Here is a 21,550-nt window from a genome sequence, read left to right on the forward strand (position 1 = left end):
TCACACGGTATTCCTCTCAGCCCACATTGCAGCAGCAAGGTCGTCCCTCTTCTTCGACCACATTGGTGTCGGCGCGACGGTTGAGATAGTGGCCAACACAGGGTCATCGTGATCACTCACATACCCGTCGTCATAGTGAACTCCTAACAATTCCTCGTATGGATCCACCTCCATGTGAGTACGTATAAAATTGTGAAGCAAGAAACAAGCAATTATCAAACCCGTTTGGACCTCGATAAGATAGTAGCTTGGGCTGCGAAGAATTCCCCAGCGCATCTTGAGCAATGCAAACGAACGCTCAATCACATTCCGTGCTTTAGAGTGCTTCAAGTTAAACAATTCTTCGGGTGTTTGAGGTGCTTGAGTTCCGTTACCCCACTCCTTCAGATGGTACCGAATGCCTTTGTACGGGGTGATGAATCCTTCGCTGTTGGCATACGCATTGTCACATAGGTAATAGCAATCTGCAAATGTGAAAGCCCATGAAAAGGTTAGCTTCAAGCCTGCCCTCGTCACTATAGAGTGGATAACAAAATGTTTTACCTTTGGGTACTTTAAGGCCGAGAGGACGGCTGATTGCATCACGTAATACCCTCGAATCACCTGCGGAACCCTCCCAACCTGGCAGCACATAAATGAACCTAAGTTGGCGATCACACACTGCAAGTGTATTTGTTGACACTTGCCCCTTTCTATTACGATAACGTGGTGTGTCAGCAATAGGCACTCGTACGTGTATGTAAGTCCCATCTAACGCTCCAAGACAGCCCTACAACAAAAATTGAGCTTCGGGTTGTCACTTCCATGGCAGTGAAAAATCAATATTATGGGGGCGTACCTATGTCACATACCTTAAACCACTTCCATCTTGATTCCGTGCAGTCATCGTCAACCGGTTCAGGTTTAACTAACAACAACTCATGCAAACTGAGCACACCACGAAGCACCATATGTGTGTATTTAGAAACTGTTTCAGAAGAACGCATGAAATCGTGGCCTACAACCCGTGTCTTTTTATGGTGTGCAAGAATGGACAAAAACATAGCAACTTGTTCCTCGACGGTTACAAATTTTTGGTCTATTAATCCAGTGCGATCACGCAGAATTCGACATAATTTACCGAAAGTGTTTCTATCCATACGCAGATTGTCTAGACATGAACGATCAGAAACCCGGGTAAGCCTGTCCAACTGTTTTACATGAGCAGGAATGGAGTCAATCATTACCTCTGGGATCCCCCTTCCACCCCGTTTCCTTTTATGTGAATTGGATTTGGCCACAGATATAAGCATGCATACAAGGAGCATGTTTTGCCTATGGTTTCTTAGTATTTCCTCAAGCAAAATCAGTAGCTCGATTGGTTCCTTAGCATCCACCTATATGATCATTTATCAACAAGCTTACTTAAATGCTTCACACACAGTAGCACAATAACAAATGACAAACAAGCACAGCAGGAGCATCCACTTCACATTGTCATCACAAATGCATAACATAGATATTTTAATCAACTACATTAGGTGATTGTTTAGTGCATATAACCTCTTAGCATAACAAGGTAGATAAATAACTCAAATTAGGACCCCATACGGACTTCAAGCGTTTCAGTAGCAGCATCAAATCAATACAGTATATGCAGCAATATGCATGGCCTCTCGCTATGCATACCAGTCGGCCAGTTACAAACACATTGTCAAGGCCTTAGGTATTCAGGAGCAAATTCTATAGGTCGGCTTAGTTATCTCAACAACAAATCTCTGTATGCAAGAGCGCGATAATTAGCAATCAAATCAGTTAACATACGCACTTCAATCTAGCCAGTCACACCATGTGAAATCAATTCAATCTATTAAACAAAAAAATACAGTATATACAAATGGGTTTATTCAAAGCAGATGAAATCAATTCAATCTATTCGAATTTGCCTAAACACCAAAGTGTGTATTCATCAACGTATGAATCGACGTCTGGTTAGGAGTTATGAGGAACTAACCGGCTGAACAGCTTCGTCGTCGGCCATCGCTCCGCGGCGATCGATTTACCCAGGTCGGTCGTTGCGACCTATACGAATATACACAAATGTGGAGTTAGAAATTCGACTTCGATTGAACCCATCTCAACTGACTCCACACGCAAACACCTACAATACTCAAGAATTTTCGCCGATCTGCAATTGTTGGCTCAATATGGCAGTGGGTAGATGGGGAAAGAGTAAATGAAGGGGTATTGCAGTAAATGAGCTTGAAATTTGAAATCTTCACCATGTAGGATTGTGCACAATCGCACGGAGAATTGCCGATTGAGTTATCGGTATTTTGGCTCTCCGTAACTCAAACTGTGTCGGGTAATTGGATGCCACCACCGGGTCACAAAGATTGCTAACATGCCAACCAAACATGGAGAGTAGGGTAGATAGTGAGGAGTAACTATGGCTAACATGCCAACCAAACGAGCCCTAGGGGTGTTGAAACGGATAGTGGGTAATGGATAATACCCATCCCGACTCAATACCTATCAGGTATTGGGTACCCGCTACCCGATGAAAAAGGAAATAGGATCAGGGTCGGGTATTATGATTTTGGGTTTGACGGGTATCGAGTTTACCCGTTACCCGCACGGGTATACCCGTTAAATCGATAAACTCGTTTTGTTAGCATTAGGATTTAAATTTTAATTTTAACTAATTAGTTCGAACATTTTATGAATGTATGATTTATTTCTAATTTCCTTTTTGTACGATTCTACACTTTCGAGAGTTTCAGGTGGTAACATAATGTAAAACGGATATTTCATTTTTTGTATTAAAAATACAAGTCCTTATTCTTAAAATTTACAATGTATTGTATGATAAATAAAAATTAAAATACTTATTGATTATAAAACTGATCACATAATTTTAGATAGATTGCAATTTGGTTTTTGGAAGTGTTCAACTTATATAAAACATTCAAATAACAATAAAAAGTAGATTAAAAAACCAAATAAGGTGTATCGGGGTCGGGTACCCACAATGTCTGGTGCGGGACACCCAACTCAGGTATCGAGACATACCCGACTCAATACGGGGCGGGTATCTGTCATTGTGTCCGAAATTGGGTGTGGGTAACCATTTCGACACCCCTACTCCCGCCCATGAAAATAGAGATATTTGGGACAACATGAATTTTAAAGTATAATTGATAAAATAGAAGATAGATAAAAAAGAAAAAGTTATTGGATTATGTATTTATGTTAGTGAAGAATGGATGTATTTATGTTAGTGGAGAATGGACACATCATTAGCGAGAAAGAAGTGTACTATTTTTATGGGATGAGCCAAGATGAAAGAGTCTCAATTTTTATGGGATGGACCAAAATAAAAAGAGTCACTATTTTTATGTGACAGAGGAAGTAGTAAATTATTCCTCTTCATCAGTCGTTAAATAGTACTCCTTCCGTCTCATAATAGATGTCACACTGCGGTGATGACACAGAATTTTAGGAAATGTTGTTTTGTGTGTTAAATGGAGGGAAAAAATATATATTTTTATATATCAGTGTGAGAGATAACTTTTTCTAAATAAAGAAATACAATATTTCTTATGGGACAAACTAATAAGAAAATCATAATATTTACTTTGGGATAGAGAAAGTATCTCATTTGAGATGTATATTTATTTTATTAAACATGAAGATATTTGACTTAGAAAAAAAAATTGAATCATTTTAATATACCATCTTCATCAGTAAAAAAGTAGTCTTGGTAGTAAAAAGAGTGTGTCTTAGTGCAAAACTAGTAAACTAAGAAATAGACAGATAAAAAGAGTATTTGAAATATTTTTAAGTAGAAAATGACTTTTATCTCATTAGAGATATAGAAATTGGGATGTAATCAAATATAAACTCTAAATATTGTACAAACTCCGAACTATGATCTAGACTATAAAAAAATGTTAACAGATTACAAAATGATAGCAATAGACTATATCAACACAGTGTCAACGGTTGACACTATGTTGATATTGTGTTGACATCAAAATCTTGAAATTTTACACTGTGTTGACATTGTGTTGAAAAATTTGAAGTTTGTACAATATATAGAGTTTGCATTTTATCACCACCTTATAGAAACTAATTCTTATTGATGGAGTTAATAGGAGTATTTGTTTTATAAAAAAATGAGTTAGTAATATATAAAGACCTATTTACTAAATATAATAAAAGTAAAATTGACAAATATTTTTGAATAGTGAAATGAGAAATTTAGTAATGCCCGAAGATGGCTATAATGTGCATTAGGAAATAGGAAATATATTAGATATTCGAAGAGATACGAGCTCTAAACTTCTTCTCATAAGATTGATGTAAGTAAAACGTTATTTTATATTAAAAAAACTTGCGTTAATAATACTCATACTTCCTCCCGTCCACGAAAAATAGTCTCATTTTGCCATTTTGAGATGTCCACAAAAAATAGTCTCATTTCTTAAAATAGAAAGTTTCTCTTTCATACTTTTCTTTCATTTATCATATTTTACCCACTTTTTCTCCATATCTCTCTTACTTTACCAATTTCCTCCCGTCCACGAAAAATAGTCTCATTTTGCCATTTTGAGATGTCCACAAAAAATAGTCTCATTTCTTAAAATAGAAAGTTTCTCTTTCATACTTTTCTCTCATTTATCATATTTTACCCACTTTTTCTCCATATCTCTCTTACTTTACCAATTTCTTATTAAAACTCGTGCCGTCCACGAATGAAACTATTTTTTGTGGATAGAGGGTACTTTCAAAATAAATAAAGAATAATACTATTTGACGAGAGAGCTAAATCTTTTGGAAATAAAAACTAATTGTATCTAGAAGCTTAAAATATTATGGAATCTACAGAGTAATGAAATTTATGGAGTAGTATTGACAAGTTTAGATTTCCAATACATATTTGACATGATAAACTATCGACGTGATATGTTACCTCTTTACATTGACTGCGTAATATGGTAATGTGTCGAAATCCATGTCATATCTCAAATCCATAAACATATCGTATTCAATACTACCAAATAAATTTATTCAATTTCAACATATAATCACATCCCCAAATTAGGCATATGTCCAGCCATCGGTTGTTTGACGTTGTCCTTGCATGAATTAAATTAAAGAGACAAATATAATCTTTACATACAAGAAAATGAAGGTATTCCCATGGTTGCAAGAAGATTCTACTTATGACTTAAATGTGCTCAAAAACATAATATTCCCATGTTGTCCAACCCTTGCAACACGCCTATGTGGACTTCGATCCTGGCTCGCCCGCCTCCCAGAACGAGGTTGCCTTCCCAGTCTTCGAAACAGCCTGAAGAACAGTTTCGGGTGGGATATTGGTTTTCACGGTCACCTTTTGACTCTCCAAATCAATGTCGAATGACTCAACACCTGCTCAAGGACATAACAGTTCAATTAATTGGCTAAATCAAGGTCCATCGGTTCATTCCAATCAAACTATTGAGCGAATGTGACGACACTACAAAATCACATTATCATTACAATGTGTATGATCCACAACAAGTCATTGCCACTTCAACGGATCATTTATTTGGATGATGGCTCAGATTATCAATACATGTGATTTGAGTATTGCAAAGATTAGACGATCGAATGAGCTTAAAATAGTTCACTCTATCAAAAGTATGTGAACAAATTATCACCCAAAGTAAACATCCCCTTAGTGTGTTAAAGTTTATAATCATATAGAACAACAATAGTTGCTCGGTTTTTCTGGAGTGGAAACATATGCACTTATCTCTCATACGTGAATGTAGCTGAAATATACCGCGCAATAATCTAGATTGGAGCACTTATTGCCGGTAGAAGCTATTCTGATCATTACTACAATCTATAAGACACGATTTCTTCCTTATAGCATGTGTATAGCTCGTTAAAATTATATTTCCAACACAACACAAAGACAAAAAATAAAAAAAAAACTCACGAGACCAATGAATGGATATGAGTGAAGCAAAATATATCAAGTAAGACAGGTATGTTATCTAAAATGAGAGCAGTGGACGACAAAAATACTAACATAACTAATTGGTACGTCAATAAAGGAACACATAAGTTCTCGATATTGGCATGAAAGCAAAGATACAGACTTGAAGAAACAGAGTACCCACCAAATTCCACCTTAATAATAAGAAAGAAAGCCTAATCTTAACAATCACACCAAGCAAATGAACCGATTAGTATTACCGATGCAAAAACAAGGTTTATTCTTAAGAATACGAATCTTGACTTTGATGACAAAAACTCGACCAAACCTTCTATCAGTTGGAGGATTCAGTCATGCTGTTAGTGTATATGAAAAACTTAGGAAAACAGGTCAGACTACTGCAAAACGATGCTATGCACCACAAGCTGCTAGAAAGTGGAAATAATCCAACCTGAAAATTTATTGTCTCAATTGATGCTAAGTGGCTAACTGAAAACCACTACCTACAGAGAATAACACTTCAAACTTAAAACGAAGAAGACAAATGCAGTTGGCACGTTTATTATGTTATTTTTTATAAAGCTAAATTGAGTCCTCCATTGTTAAAGCTCATCTGGAAAAATCAAACACATCAAGATCCAAGGGATTATACTATCTCATAACCATACATTGGGGAAAACTAGAATTCATTCAAGTAAAATGAGCAGCTCCGCATTATTATTATAGATATGAAAGATATTGTGACAGACCTTCCGTCTTCCCAAGAACCCTCTTCACTGCTCCGACACAGCCTTGACATGACATGGCAACCTTAAGCTCAACTGTCTGCAATCCAATACAAAGTAAACGCACAATCACGATTAGTACTTCATCCAAAAAAATAACAATTCATCAATCAAAAAGTTGAATACTTCCAATAAGATTTAGTACAAGAATTCGGATCAAATTAGGAAGAAGTCCAACAAAGAATCCAAAAACAAGACAAAAATTAAGACAAAAACAAATATTAAGAGACAGATGTGATTGGTAGCAAACTATTGATAGCACACTAACAAAAAAAAAAGAAAAGTAAGTTGCTTTGTTGGTAGAAATTAAATTCAGTCAGCATCACAGAACAAAAAGAATTTCTTCCATAAGGAAAAGCCAAAGTTAAGCAACAATTAAAAACAGAGATGCAACCAATAAAGCAGATTTTATCACACAACATCGCCACGAATAAAGCAATAATTCCTCAGTTTTCAGCAACAAAATCCAAACCCCCAATTCAAAACTTGTTCAAAATCGGTGAAAATCGCCAGATTAAGGTGAAAGTACAGACGAATTAGCACATGGACCACCATAAACCACATAAATTTCTAACGATTTCTATAAAAAAAATCTTGCTTTAACCTGAGACATGACGATAGTGTTATTGAAGCCGAGCTAGAACTATTGGGATTGATGATATGATAATGGGAAGAAAATTCGAAATGAGGCCAAGACCGGATAGCGATATTGAAAGTAATGACAAAAATTTAATTATAATAACAAAAAAAATTAGGAGTAAATGAATTTAGAAGGAAACTTCTGTGGTTATTTAAATATTTCAATAATACTTCATCCGTCCACGAAAATAGTTTCATTAGTATGTATTATACAATATTTAACTAAAAATTGATAAAATAGGAAAGAAGAGAAAAAAATTAGATAAAGTAAGATAGACAAAAAGAAAAAGTAAGACCAGAAAGAGAAAACAGTGTATAAAGTATAAGAAAAAGTTTTCATTTTGAAATGAGATTATATTTTTTGGACATTCCAAAATGGCAACATAGAACTATTTTTCATGGACATAGGGATTATAAAACTTTTTATATTTTATTGCAATGTATCCAGAAGTTATTATGTCAAAAAAAATTGCAGTTAATCATAATCATATAGGTTTCGAACTAACCCAAAATTCTAATCAATCTAAGACTTAATGAAAATTAGTCAATGTATTTTTATTATTAATAATCCAATATTTATAAATATATCTCACGACATAGGGTTATACAAAATGACATAAAGATTGTTACATAGGCAAAACACATTCTTAGATCCTTATACTTTAATCAAAATGTTCATTGGATCCTCGTACAATTTTTTCGTTTTAATAGGTCCTTATATCTTTCTCATAAATTTCATCACATCCTCGTACAATTTTTTCATTTTAGTAGGTCCTTATACTTTGATTATAACTTTTATTAGGTCCTTATACAATTTTTTTTTATTTTAAGATATTCGTTTAATTTTATCTTAGATAATAATTTATATTCAATTAAATTTAATGAACCTTTTAATTTTATTATTTAACTTATCTTATGATTATAAATATTCAGGGAAATGTATCTTTCAATATAAATATAAATAATCAATTGAAAATTTGGATAGTTATTCTAAAAAAAACTTCTATTTTAATCTTCAATCATCAAGGTTAACCTTTTTATTATTCTCTACAACTTATTGAGATTATTGGATAACAAGATGATATTATCTTTATAGACTATGCTAAGTTAAATAATGGAATATGAAAAGTTTATTAAGTTTAATTAAATTTAGATTATTATCCAAGATAAATGTAAAAAAGTCCCTAAAATAAAAGATTGTACAAGGACCTAATGAAAGTTATGATAAAAGTATAAGGACCTACTAAAACGAAAAATTGTACGAGGACCTGATAAAAATATTGTGAAAAGTATAAGGATCTATTAAAACGAAAAAATTGTACAAGGACCTAATGAACATTTTGACTAAAGTATAAGGACCTAAGAATGTATTTTGCCTTGTTACATATATCATGTGAGCATCATACATACTCATATAAGGTATAAGTTGTTTGTTTTAAGAATAAAGTCTCATTTTGGTCCTTAACATATATTACGATTTTTTGATTTTGGTCCAAAACATTATCTTTTGAATGATTCGATCCATCACATTTGAAATCGGATCACATTTAGTTCGAAATGGACGGAACTGTTAAAATTTAACAGTCAAGGTGGATTTATCAGATTTTGACCCGATTAATCATTTTTAATTAATTCAAAAATAATAATTATTATTATAAATAAAAAACTTTTATATTATAAATAAAAAAATAATCCCCCCCCCCCACCTCCTCCCCCTCCAGCATCTCCACCATCTCTGCCTCCCTCCCCTCCTCCCGATTCCCCCTCATCGTCCCCACCACCGTCGTCACCGTCTCATCCCTCAGCCTCACCCCCTCCTTACATCATCACCCCCTCCGTTGAGAATGCAGCGGCGTCTCTTCCGATTTCAACCCCACTCCTCCCCTCCTCCCTTCCTCTCTCACCCAGAAACACCCACATTTCTCTCCAACCAATCCGCCGCATTCGTCCTCGCCTGGGCCCACTCCCGCCCTCCAAATCCTCATCAACGATGAGAATCAGCAGCAGCAGGAGCAGAATGACCCTTTTACACCCCAAGCCCACCCCCTTTAAGAGACCCCATCTCCAGCAACAATTCTCCCGTTCCCTCACCAAGACTCCGACTCTCTCCAACGCCCTCCACAGATACGGCGTGGACCCACCTGCTCAGAAATTCTTGACCCATTTCCACCACCACCTTCGCCACCTGCGCCGCCGTCTCCACCTCCACCTCCGCCTCCGCCTCCGCCGCAATAGCAATCCCGAGGCTCCCCACGATTAGGTTGTTCCTTGCCAAGTCCTTGCCGATTAAGATAAATGCCAAGGGCCGGGTGAGCCGGCCTCATTTTCCGATGCTTTGGTCGATTGGTTCGAGGCAGAAGGCGGATAAGAAGGCCATTTCCGGGTGTTATGTTCAAGTATACACCAATGGGGATGTCTATGAGGGCGAGTTTCATAAGGGGAAATGTAGTGGCAGTGGGGTTTATTACTATTACATGAGTGGGAGGTATGAAGGTGATTGGGTTGATGGCAAGTATGATGGCTATGGCGTTGAAACGTAGGCTCGGGGCAGCCGGTATAGAGGGCAGTACCGGCACGGCCTTAGGCATGGTTTCAGAGTATATAGGTTTTACACTGGTGACGTACATTCTCAACGGAGGGGGTGATGATGTGAGGGGGTGAGGCTGAGGGATGAGACGGTGACGACGATGGTGGGGGCGATGAGGGGGAATCGGAAGGCGGGGAGGGCGGCGGAGATGGTGGAGATGCTGGAGGGGGGAGGAGGTGGGGGGGGGGGGGGGGTTATTTTTTTTATTTATAATATAAAAGTTTTTGTTATTTATAATAATAATAATTATTTTTGAATTAATTAAAAATGATTAATCGGGTCAAAATCCGATAAATCCACGTTGACTGTTAAATTTTAACAGTTCCGTCCATTTCGGACTAAATGTGATCCGATTTCAAATGTGAGAGACCGAATAATTCAAAAGATAATGTTTTGGACCAAAATAAAAAAATTACAATATGTTAAGGACCATAATGAGACTTTAGTCTTGTTTTAATTATATATTTAATTTAATTTTAATATATTAAAAATTATTATTGGCATTTTAAGTCCAACAATATTGATAGTAAAAGTATTTTCTTCATTTTCAAAAATATAAGCAAGCTCAATTTATTAGGCCAGATCAAATAGTTTAATGTGATAATCTATAAATTAATGAACTTGTCAGGCTATTTTGATATATAAACTCATGTAATATGTGTATGCAAGAAGGGAATATAAATAGAAACAATCATATATTCATATGTATACAGAAGCTAAAAATGATAACATTGTACGACAAAAAACATGGATAATTCAAATACATATATGTATGGCATTTTTAATGCCGTTAGCAGACAAACCATAGAATATATTATAGATATAATAATGTCACCTACAAAATTCTCTTATGCCAAATTTTGTAAATGTTTCTGACCTTTTTGTCAGTTGTATATGTATACCAACCCCAACATTGTAACATTGCAACACCAAAGAGAAACATTCTAACATTGTCTTCACAAACAGAGAGCTCTGTAGCAGGCTAGAAATGGCGGCTGCAGTGGCACGAGAAGAGTTGACACGGTCCATGAGCCGTAAGGCGAGTTTTGCATCGTCCAGTACTAAAGGCTGGGCTTCTGCAAGCTTCCGGGAGGCGTTTGGAGCTCAGGGAGGCGACGTGTTCCAGAAAAGTGGGAGACAAGACGATGAGGAACAGCTCAAGTGGGCTGCCATTGAGAGGCTCCCTACTTACGATCGGATGAGGAAAGGCATCTTGAAGCAAGTCGTGATTCATGAAGAAATTGATTTTGGTAACCTTGGAGTCCACAACAAGAAGCATATCAAGGACACCATGTTGAAAGCTCTTGAAGATGATAATGAGAGGTTTCTTTTGAGGCTTAGAGACAGAATAAATAGGTTAAATGTTTTTACTCATCCGGACTATTTTGAGGGAGAAAACTGAAGTTGTTTATGTTTACTTGAATAGGGTTGGAATTAATGTGCCAAAATGTGAAGTTAGATTTGAGCATCTATCTGTTGAAGGAGATGCATTTGCTGGAAGCCGAGCTCTTCCTACTCTTTACAATTCAACTATAAACGCCGTTGAGGTAGGAAAGAATTTCCGAAATATTTTTCTTTGCAAATATTAGTTGGAGTTTCTTTGTTATGAATAGGGAATTCTTGATTTCTTGAGGCTTTTCCCATCCAAAAAGAAGACTATTAGGATACTAACCGATGTTTCTGGAATAGTGAGGCCAGCAAGGTATAAACTCATTAGAACTGAATCATCATTTTATAGTTACTTGTTTCGTAATTCTAGTATTTACAACTGTTTTCTGTAAGCAGATTGACACTTCTATTAGGCCCTCCGAGCTCTGGTAAGACGACATTGCTGAAGGCGCCTGCTGGGAAGCTAGAACAAGATCTAAGGGTATGAGCACCTTCAACCCATGTGACATCAAATTTTACTTTTTATAACGGTTCGTTTCCCATTTTCTGAAACCAGGAGAGTGGGAAGGTCACCTATTGTGGCCATGAGCTGAGGGAGTTCATTCCTCAGAGAACTTGTGCCTACATAAGCCAGCATGATCTTCACCATGGGGAGATGACAGTGAGGGAGACCTAGGATTTCTCGAGCCGTTGCTTTGGTGTTGGAGCTAGGTATGAACTGCTAGCAGAGCTTTCTAGAAGGGAGAAAGATGCAGGCATTAAGCCAGATCCTGAAATAGATGCCTTCATGAAAGCCATTGCTGTTTCTGGGCAGAGGACTAGTTTGGTGACACATTCTGTGCTCAAGGTAGGTTTTCTTCATCAAATTTAGTCTACCAGCATTTTATATTAATCAAGTGATCAATTGATTCGATAAATAGGTTCTTGGAATTGATATTTGTGCTGATACAATGGTTGGTGATGAGATGAGGAGGGGAATTTCTGGAGGGCAGAAGAAGCGTGTGACGACTGGTATGACCGAAAAATTCTACATTTCTTCGACTAATTTTAAAGAAATGCTAATGTATTGAAATATAATGCAGGAGAGATGTTGGTTGGCCCTACAAAAGTTTTCTTGATGGATGAAATCTCGACTGGTCTAGACAGCTCCACGACGTATCAAATCATCAAATACATGAAGCAAATGGTCCACATTATGGACATAACCATGATCATCTCCCTCCTCCAACCCGCCCCTGAAACTGATACGAGTATTCTAGCCATATTATTTTGTTTAGATATTATAGGGATTTAGTATATGTTTTTTGTATCCACACATATTATAAATATGTGTGGAGTCTTCCATAATATTCAGTCAATGAATATATGAAATTATCGTGAAATTGGCTCAAATATTTGTGCTTCAAGAAACCCTCTTAAGGCTGCCGACGAGATCAGTCTCGCGCTCAGCCGCCCTCCGCCGAAGCAATCGCCGACCCAACGCGTTGGGCGCTCGATACCTTCGGCACTCGTTTCTTGATTGTAACTGGAATTCAACGTTAAGGAGGACGATCCTTAACAACTGGTGCTTTCATTGAGAGGTGACCCTCCCACCATCTCGAACCGAAGCTACACCACTGCCCGACGGAAAACATTCCGCGCACAGCAACTGCTTTGGTTGTCGAGTCTCGCCTGTCCGCCGAGCTCTAGCCGCAGGACAACACTACTTCTGCAACGCCCGACGGGAAGGATTCCCGCGTGCCGCTTCGAAGTCAAACGATCACCAACCACCACAGTCACGCCTCAGTCCGTCAACATGTCATATGACTACCCCGGCTATCGCCGTCGTCAATACGACTTCCCTCAGGCCACACAGCCATTCCGTCCCTACCCGCCGGCCCAACCTCGCCGTGTAAACAGTTGGGACCCTCCGAGCAGCCGGGTGGAAGTACTCCGTCCGCCGTCGTGGCCTGATCCAGAATCACCCTACGTCTCACACCACTTGGATCCACCTGATCGTCGCCCACGACCGAGATACCAGCCCATCGGGTACCGCGATCGCGCGCAAGACGCTTGGCCCCGACACCGCGGTGGCTACATCGAGAGGGGTGGCCACCTATCTGATCGCGGAGATCATCATACCCAATTAGGGTTTGATCGCTACCCGACAACCGCAACGCAGCGGCACCGCCCAACGTGCTGGGACCCACCGGCGCAACAGCAGGACCGCGGCTACCTGACCGTTGACCGTCCCCGACGCTCGGAGACGTGCTGGGACCGACCTCGCCCTCGGGAGGAGGTGAGAGCGCGAGTCCAGCCCGCCTCCCACCAGCCCCGCTACTCCACCGAAAAGCCAACGCGGGACCTGTACAGTCAGCCCGCACGTGTGACCAGTCAAACTCCGGAGCAGCCACGCTTGCCGCTAATACGAGTCTCCCAGGCAGAGAAGTCAGAATGGTCCAGGTTGGGTCTCTGCTGGCACTGTCCCGAGAAATGGGTGATGGGACATGTGTGTAAACAACGAATTCTCTGTTATGCGGATGATGGGGATGAGTTTGAGGAGAACATTCAAGATGAGAATTTAGCCGAAGAGAAAACTGATAATATTCCCACGATAGTATTCGGTGATGATGTTCCCCATGACATTACCGATGTTCACAATGATGGCGCTCCTCTTGATGTTCAAAACAACGAGTCCCCTGGAGAGTTCCTCAAGAACAAAGGGATTGTCAAGAACGACAGTGAGCCACCGCAAGTGCTCGTTGGGGTATATGATGAGAAGATTGGTGAAAAGGAGGAGACATTGCTAGAAGATAAAGAGGAGGATGGTTCTATTGGTGAAGTGGAGAAGATAATCGCCTCACTCAATGTTGTTCAAGTGTCATCCAAAAATGTTGTTGGAAATTATTGGGGCAAGAAAGGAGATGGTGCTTACACCGATTTGCCCGTAATTGCTTGTGTCTATGTGGATTTGAATGTCGGTGATGTGCCAAGTATGAATCATCGATCAACATCGCTCGACAAAGATGCAAGGTTGATCCCTCCGAGTAATAACATGCCATGCTTGGGCATTCTGGGAGGCGTGGACAAGCTTTTCGATTTGACAAGGAATTTTCCGACAAAGTTGGGTCTCCTTTGTTGATTTTTTATGGAAGTGAAGAAGGGAGACGTTCATCTATTGGGTGTGTTTGATCCAGGAGGAGTTGCCTCGCCGAAGCTTCTGCTTTTAACTCTCCTTTTTGTTTCGTGGTTCCCACCTTGAGGACAAGGTGGATTTTAACCGTGGGGGAGTTGATACGAACCTCTATTATTATTATTTGGTTTAGATATTATAGGGATTTAACATATCTTTTTTGTATCCACACATATTATAAATATGTGTGGAGTCTTCCATAATATTCAGTCAATGAATATATGAAATTATCGTGAAATTGACTCAAATATTTGTGCTTCAAGAAACCCTCTTAAGGCTGCCGACGAGATCAGTCTCGCGCTCAGCCGCCCTCCGCCGAAACAATCGCCGACCCAACGCGTTGGGCGCTCGATACCTTCGGCACTCGTTTCTTGATTGTAACTGGAATTCAACGTTAAGGAGGACGATCCTTAACAGAAACTTTCGAACTTTTTGATGACATAATCTTGCTTTCAGAAGGGAAGATTGTCTACCAAGGCCCGCGTGAGCACGTTCTTGGTTTCTTTGAGAGTGTGGGGTTCAAATGCCCAGAGAGGAAAGGAGTAACCGATTTCCTGCATGAAGTCACCTCCAAGAAGGATCAAGAACAGTACTGGTCAAGAAAAAATGTGCCTTGTGAATATGTATCAGATTCTGATTTTGCCTTTCGCTTTCAATCCTTCCACGTCGGGCAGAAGATCTTTGGTGAGTTGGGAGTGCCATACGACAAGAGTAGAGTTCATCCAGCTGCACTGGTGAAGGAAAAGTACGGTATCTCCAACAAAGATCTGTTGAAGGCATGTCTGTCTAGGGAATGGCTGCTAATGAAGCGCAATTCCTTTGTTTATACTTTCAAGACAACGCAGATCACCATCATGGCTCTCTTCACCTTCACTGTGTTCTTCAGAACACAGATGAAGCATGGACACATTGATGACGGAGGAAATTTTCATGGTGCCTTGTTTTTCAGCCTCGTCAATGTCATGTTCAATGGGATGGCTGAGCTTGCAATGACCATTTTTAGGCTTCCTGTGTTTTTCAAACAACGGGACGCCTTGTTCTACCCGGCTTGGGCTTTTGCCCTCCCAATTTGGCTCCTGAGGCTTCCCATCTCGGTCATGGAGTCCGGGATTTGGATCATTCTCACATATTACACTGTGGGATATGCACCTTCTGCTAGTAGGTACGAGTTTCAACGGTTATACTTTTCGATAGTCTATTACTAGTGAGTTTGTAAAGGCATAACACACATAAAATTTCTAACCAAAACAAGCCAAAAAAATCACAGGTTCTTTATGCAGTTCCTAGCGTTTGTGGGCATCCATCAGATGGCATTAGGCCTCTTTCGTTTCATAGCAGCGCTTGGAAGAACGCAGGTAGTTGCAAACACTCTAGGAACCTTCACATTGACCATCCGCAATGGGCGGACGATGGCACGCCCGATGGCGCGCATCGTCCGCGCCATTCATCGTCCACCCCTACTGTGGGTGTGTGACATAGGCCGCGGACGATAGTCACGGCCTATGCTTCGGGCGCGACTTAAACCGCGGACGATGGCCATCGTCCGCTCCATTGCGGACGTCGCGGACGATGGCCATCGTCCGCGACATCGTCCACCCCATTGTGAAGGCCGCGGACGATGGCACGCGGTTTCGTTTTTTATAAATAGCGTTCATTTGTAATATTTCATTTCACACGATTTCATCTTCGAAACTTACATTTACATAATTACTACGAAATGGATTCAAGCCCCAATAGCCCTACGTTTAGCGGAGAGGCGCATTGGCCGGGTACAGAACTCGACGATTATCGTTCATTCGGCGACAACACCCATTACGATCCCGATTTCAGTACGGAATCGTATGGGTTGTCTGATATGGAGCCGTCGCCGCACCGCCCAACCGCATAGGCCGATCCCGCCCCCGCAGCGACCGGTGCCGCCAAGGGGAAGGCGAAGCGGAACCGGCAGCGGGCGCATAAGTTGCCGCCTCCCGGTGACTGCGATGAGTATGCCCCCGGCCGTACGAACTTCACCGGCGACGAAACTCTCACTTTGGCCTGGTGTTGGGTAGATATATCGGAAGATCAGATATTCGCCAACAACCAGAGACAGACCGCGTACTGGGAGCGTATCGCGGACCTCTACAATTCGGTCAAGCCGCCGACCGCGTACAAGCGCAAGCGTGAGCAACTCCGCAAGCACTGGGATCAAATCAAGAAGCAAGTGAACTTGTACTCGGCGGAGTTCGAGAAGTGATCGCGATCACAGGGGAGCGGCGAGAGCGTGCACGACGTGCGCTCTAAAGCGATGTGGTCGTACCGGTCGATGTTCGGCGAGTTCAAGCACGAGGCCATCTGGGCGCTCTTGAGGGAGAAGTAGAAGTTCCAAGGTGGAATTCTGCACACTGGTGCGCCGAAGAGGACGAAGGTCACCGAAGCTGGTGACTACACGAGCAGCGGCAGCGGCACTAACCCGGTTGACCTCAACCGGACGTACGTGGATGAAGGGAGTTCCGGCACACCGGTGTCCTCCCGGCGTCCTCCCGGCATCAAGGCTGCGAAGGCCAAGGGGAAGGCGACCGCGACGTCATCGTCGACCGCTGCAACCCCTGATCCGGACCCGGATGAGCTCCCGACGCAGACGTCCACCGCGTTTGCGTCGTTAGCTACAGTGTCGATGGCAAGGACGATGTTGCAGACGCACAAGGCCCTCAAGAAGTGCACCGACCCCGAACAAGCCGAGTATCTCCGTGCATTACTCGATGAGTTGCGTAGGAAGTTGGGAATTGACCCGACTTAGTTTTTTTCTTTTTTTAGTTGAATGGTGTAATTTTTTTTTTATTAAACAAAACAACAAAATGATGATGTGGCGCGCCTTTGGGCGCCCCAATGCAGGTGTAGAAGAAGGAGGATAAAAATGCTGACGTGGCGCGCCATAGGGCGCGCCTTAGGGCGCCCCACTGCCGATGGTCTAATACTGAGGCCATACATCTATATACAGCAACGTGCGTCATCTCTTTTGCTGCAGATGATCTTCAACCATGGATGAGATGGGCTTACTATCTTTCTCCTATGTCGTATGGCCAAAACGCGATTGTCATAGTAGAATTTCTCGATCCTAGATGGTCTGGGGTAAGCTGGCTGATACTATATATAACTACATAGCCGTAGAAAAATATTTACTTCTCTTATGTTGTGAAACTCGACTTCCAGAAAAATGACGATGGCAGATTTGCTGGAAGAACTGTGGGAGAAGAGCTATTGGCTGGAAGGGGAATGTTTACCGAACAACACTGGTATTGGATTTGTGTTATTGCACTCTTCGGATTTTCTCTCTTCTTCAACTTGTGCTTTGTTGCTGCGCTAACATACTTGAAACGTAAGACTCGTAGTCTCTGTTTCATCATTAGTTGTCAAACTGTCTGAATCTTGCATAAGTTCATCTATGTCTTGCATGCAGCATTAGGAGATTCAAAATCTGGTGGTTCAATCTTGGAGGATGAAACTACGAAAAGCAGAATTAGTGCTAATGGCCAAACAAATGAAGGTTTGACACCATTAGTTTTCTTCATTAGGTAGCATTCTAGTCATAATAATGACTGATTTTGCAGTGAGAAATGCTCAAGAACAAGATACCAAACGCGGGGTGGTGCTTCCTTTCAAGCCCTTGTCGCTTTCCTTTGATAATGTGAACTACTACGTTGATATGCCTACAGTAAGTAGCTTGTACACATCTCATCTTTCTCATCATAAAAGTTAAACAAGGGCCTATTAGAATGAAACTTTTTAACAGGAAATGAAAGGTGAAGGGGTTGAGGAGACACGTCTGCAGCTACTGAGGGCGTCAGTGGTGCATTTAGACCAGGAGTTTTGACAGGATTGATAGGAGTAAGTGGTGCCGGGAAAACCACATTGATGGATGTTCTAGCCGGAAGGAAAACAGGTGGATACATTGAAGGAGACATCAGAGTTTCAGGTTTCCCAAAGAATCAAGAAACATTTGCTCGTGTGAGTGGCTACTGTGAGCAGAATGACATCCATTCCCCACATGTCACTGTCTATGAATCTCTCCTATATTCAGCCTGGCTCCGTCTTCCAGCAGATGTAAACAAGGCAACACGGCAGGCAAGTTTCATCAACTTGCATCTTTCTTGGAGTTTTTTTTATTTTCCCTTTTTATGATCATATCCATAGTGTTATTTCAGATGTTTGTGGAGGAAGTGATGGACTTAGTTGAGCTGAACTCGTTGAGAAACTCCCTAGTCGGGCTTCCTGGAGTCGATGGTTTATCAACAGAACAGAGGAAAAGGCTCACCATTGCGGTCGAGCTAGTTGCAAATCCATCAATCATCTTCATGGATGAGCCAACGTCGGGCTTGGATGCTCGAGCTGCAGCCATTGTCATGCGTGCTGTGAGGAACACGGTCGATACAGGGAAAACCGTCGTTTGCACAATCCATCAACCAAGCATAGGACATCTTTGAATCATTTGCTGAGATAATATAGTCACCTTCTCATAATCATTTTCTTAAGGCCTAATTCCAAATTCTCTTTTCATTCAGCTATTTTTAATGAAGAGAGGTGGGCAAGTCATATATGCAGGACCTTTGGGCAGCAACTCTCAACTTCTAGTAGACTACTTTGAGGTTAATTTCATCACCACTTTCTTCTCAAGCTAGTACTGCATAAAACATGCTTACGCCTTTGTTTTCACTCATTCCAGTCTATTTCCGGAGTTCCTCAAATCAGACAAGACTACAATCCAGCTACATGGATGGTAGAAGCTAGCTCTGCAGCAGTTGAATTTCAACTAGACATGGACTTTGCAGAAATCTACTCTAACTCTGATCTCAACAGGTATCAAAATATATAGAGGCTATCTTTTCAATCTACCATAATAATTAAAAAAAAAAGAAGCTAATCATATGTATCAACTGCAGGAAGAATCTGGAACTTATCCAGAAGCTGAGCAATCCAGAAGCAGGATCACATGACCTCTTCTTCCCCACCAAATACTCACAACCTCTTTTGGTCCAATTCGTGGCGTGTTTTTGGAAACAATATTGGTCTTACTGGAGGAATCCTCAGTATAATGCGATCAGATTCTTCATGACAACAGTGATTGGTCTTATATTCGGCGTCATCTTCTGGAACAAAGGAACAACAATGTACAAGTTTATGTTACAGAAAATGGAAAGATGAAGGTTGAAAAATGGTGTTTATTAAACAAGTGTGGTGGCATATTTTGCAGGTATAAAGAACAGGATCTGACGAATCTTCTAGGCGCAATGTATGCAGCAGTGCTATTCCTAGGTGGAACAAACACATCTGCAGTTCAATCGGTTGTGGCCATAGAGAGAACAGTGTTCTATCACGAGAGAGCTGCAGGGATGTTCTCAGCATTGCCTTATGCATTCGCACAGGTGCGAAACAAGTTGAATGGCGCCTGGCTTGATCGTGCCTTACTGAGCCTTTTATATCTTTTTGGCAGGTGTCTGTTGAGACAAGCTACATCGCGGTGCAGACATTCTTGTGCAGCCTTCTCCTGTACTCGATGATTGGATTTGAGTGGGGAGCAACCAAGTTCATATGGTTCTACTACTATGTGTTCATGTGCTTCGTCTACTTCACCCTCTACGGCATGATGCTTGTGGCTCTCACACCTAGCTACCAGATTGCTGCAATTCTCATGTCATTTTTTCTCAGTTTCTGGAATCTCTTCTCTGGTTTTCTCATTCCCAGGATGGTAAGACAACACATGTATTTATTTTTATTATTATCCATTCATCTAGGATTAAGTGGTAAGAAAACACATGTAGCAGTTGTTTGTCATGGTGTGGTAATGAAATTGCAATTAATGTTGCAGTTGATCCCTGTGTGGTGGAGGTGGTACTACTGGGGCTCTCCGGTGGCATGGACGATATACGGGCTGGTGACGTCACAACTGGGAGATAAGACGGAGCAGGTTCTTGTTCCGGACCATGGTGATATGCCTATTAAGGACTATCTTAAAGTTGTCTTAGGTTATGACTCTGATTTCCTTGGATATGTTGCCTTGGCTCATGTTGGATGGGCTTTGCTCTTCTTTGTTGTCTTTGTCTATGGCATCAAGGTCTTGAATTTCCAAAGGAGATAGCTACCCAAAGGATTTAGTGCTTCTATTGTTTGTAAGATCCATCAAATGTTTTTTTCATTTCCTTAATAAATAACTAGAATATTCATTTAACTTCAATGTTTCTTCTTAAGAAAATTATCAAATCAAATGAATCCAAATTGAACTAGACAATATTATGTTCTAGCTAATTCAAACTAAAACTGTCGCCTTTATGTAAATTTATATATCAACACAAGATAGTTAATAGATTATGTCTTTTAAGTTGATAATTTATAATACAAAATTGAAAAATTATATATTCTATATTGGATATTATTTATTATTTGATCACAGTCATATCTCTATAACAAACCAAAATCCCCCAAAGTACCAAAAGTCAGAATATATCCATTGCATAGAAATGGGAGCACCAATCAGCGAGCACATATTGCTCGCAATGAGGGGCAAATTTCATAACAATGAGAAGAAAAAACTTGTTGTGCGGTGTTTACCCAACTAATTTTCTAATTGCACTAATTCAAAAATGAGAATTCATAAAAATCATTACATCAAGTTCTAAACTCAAAAATATATAGTACAATTTAACAATTCATTATACTAATAAAAACTCATATAATTAAATACTAATTTTTAAAATAAAAAAAATTGCACACAAAACACACGTCAATTGGAAACAATCAACAACAAACGCATTTCAGTTACAAATTATTATTTAATGAAAAAAATGGAGAAATTATTGATATATGCATAGAGTAAAATAAATACTACTCCAATCACAAATAGATAAAAAAAATACATATTAAAACATAAGAGAGAAAAAACAAGTCTTCAATCACAAATAGAAAGAAAAGCAAAAAACAAATTAAGGGTGCAATATAAATATTATTAATAGATAAACACAAAGAAAATAGGA

General features: G+C 40.1%; 2 protein-coding genes and 1 pseudogene across 2 annotated transcripts; 1 reads left to right on the forward strand and 2 right to left on the reverse strand.

Annotated features, from left to right (window-relative positions):
- Positions 1-2,020, reverse strand: LOC121810576. Its single transcript, XM_042211339.1, has 3 exons — positions 1,994-2,020; positions 852-1,376; positions 1-621 (listed from the first exon to the last, which is right to left on the reverse strand). The coding sequence occupies exons 1-3, from the start codon at positions 2,018-2,020 to the stop codon at positions 1-3; spliced, it is 1,173 nt and encodes a 390-aa protein (XP_042067273.1).
- Positions 2,021-5,002: 2,982 nt separating this feature from the next.
- Positions 5,003-7,496, reverse strand: LOC121742700 (copper transport protein ATX1-like). The gene is made up of 3 exons (XM_042135929.1): positions 7,361-7,496; positions 6,721-6,796; positions 5,003-5,415 (listed from the first exon to the last, which is right to left on the reverse strand). The coding sequence occupies exons 1-3, from the start codon at positions 7,367-7,369 to the stop codon at positions 5,267-5,269; spliced, it is 234 nt and encodes a 77-aa protein (XP_041991863.1). The 5' UTR covers positions 7,370-7,496; the 3' UTR covers positions 5,003-5,266.
- A 3,452-nt stretch (positions 7,497-10,948) lies between these two features.
- Positions 10,949-20,658, forward strand: LOC121811102 (annotated as a pseudogene).
- Positions 20,659-21,550: the final 892 nt, after the last annotated feature.

The sequence above is a fragment of the Salvia splendens genome, chromosome 7 (assembly GCF_004379255.2).
Source record: "Salvia splendens isolate huo1 chromosome 7, SspV2, whole genome shotgun sequence".
NCBI lineage: Eukaryota > Viridiplantae > Streptophyta > Magnoliopsida > Lamiales > Lamiaceae > Salvia > Salvia splendens.

Bases quoted from the DNA above. Each gene is read 5' to 3' on its own strand.
- LOC121742700 (XM_042135929.1), bottom strand. The intron at 5,416-6,720 runs GTCTGTCACAAT...GTCCTTGAGCAG, and splicing joins GGTTCTTGGGAAGACGGAAG to GTGTTGAGTCATTCGACATT.
- LOC121810576 (XM_042211339.1), bottom strand. From the start codon at position 2,020: ATGGCCGACGACGAAGCTGTTCAGCCG. The intron at 1,377-1,993 runs GTTAGTTCCTCA...ATGATCATATAG, and splicing joins ACGACGAAGCTGTTCAGCCG to GTGGATGCTAAGGAACCAAT. The intron at 622-851 runs GTATGTGACATA...ATGTGCTGCCAG, and splicing joins CAAGATGGAAGTGGTTTAAG to GTTGGGAGGGTTCCGCAGGT.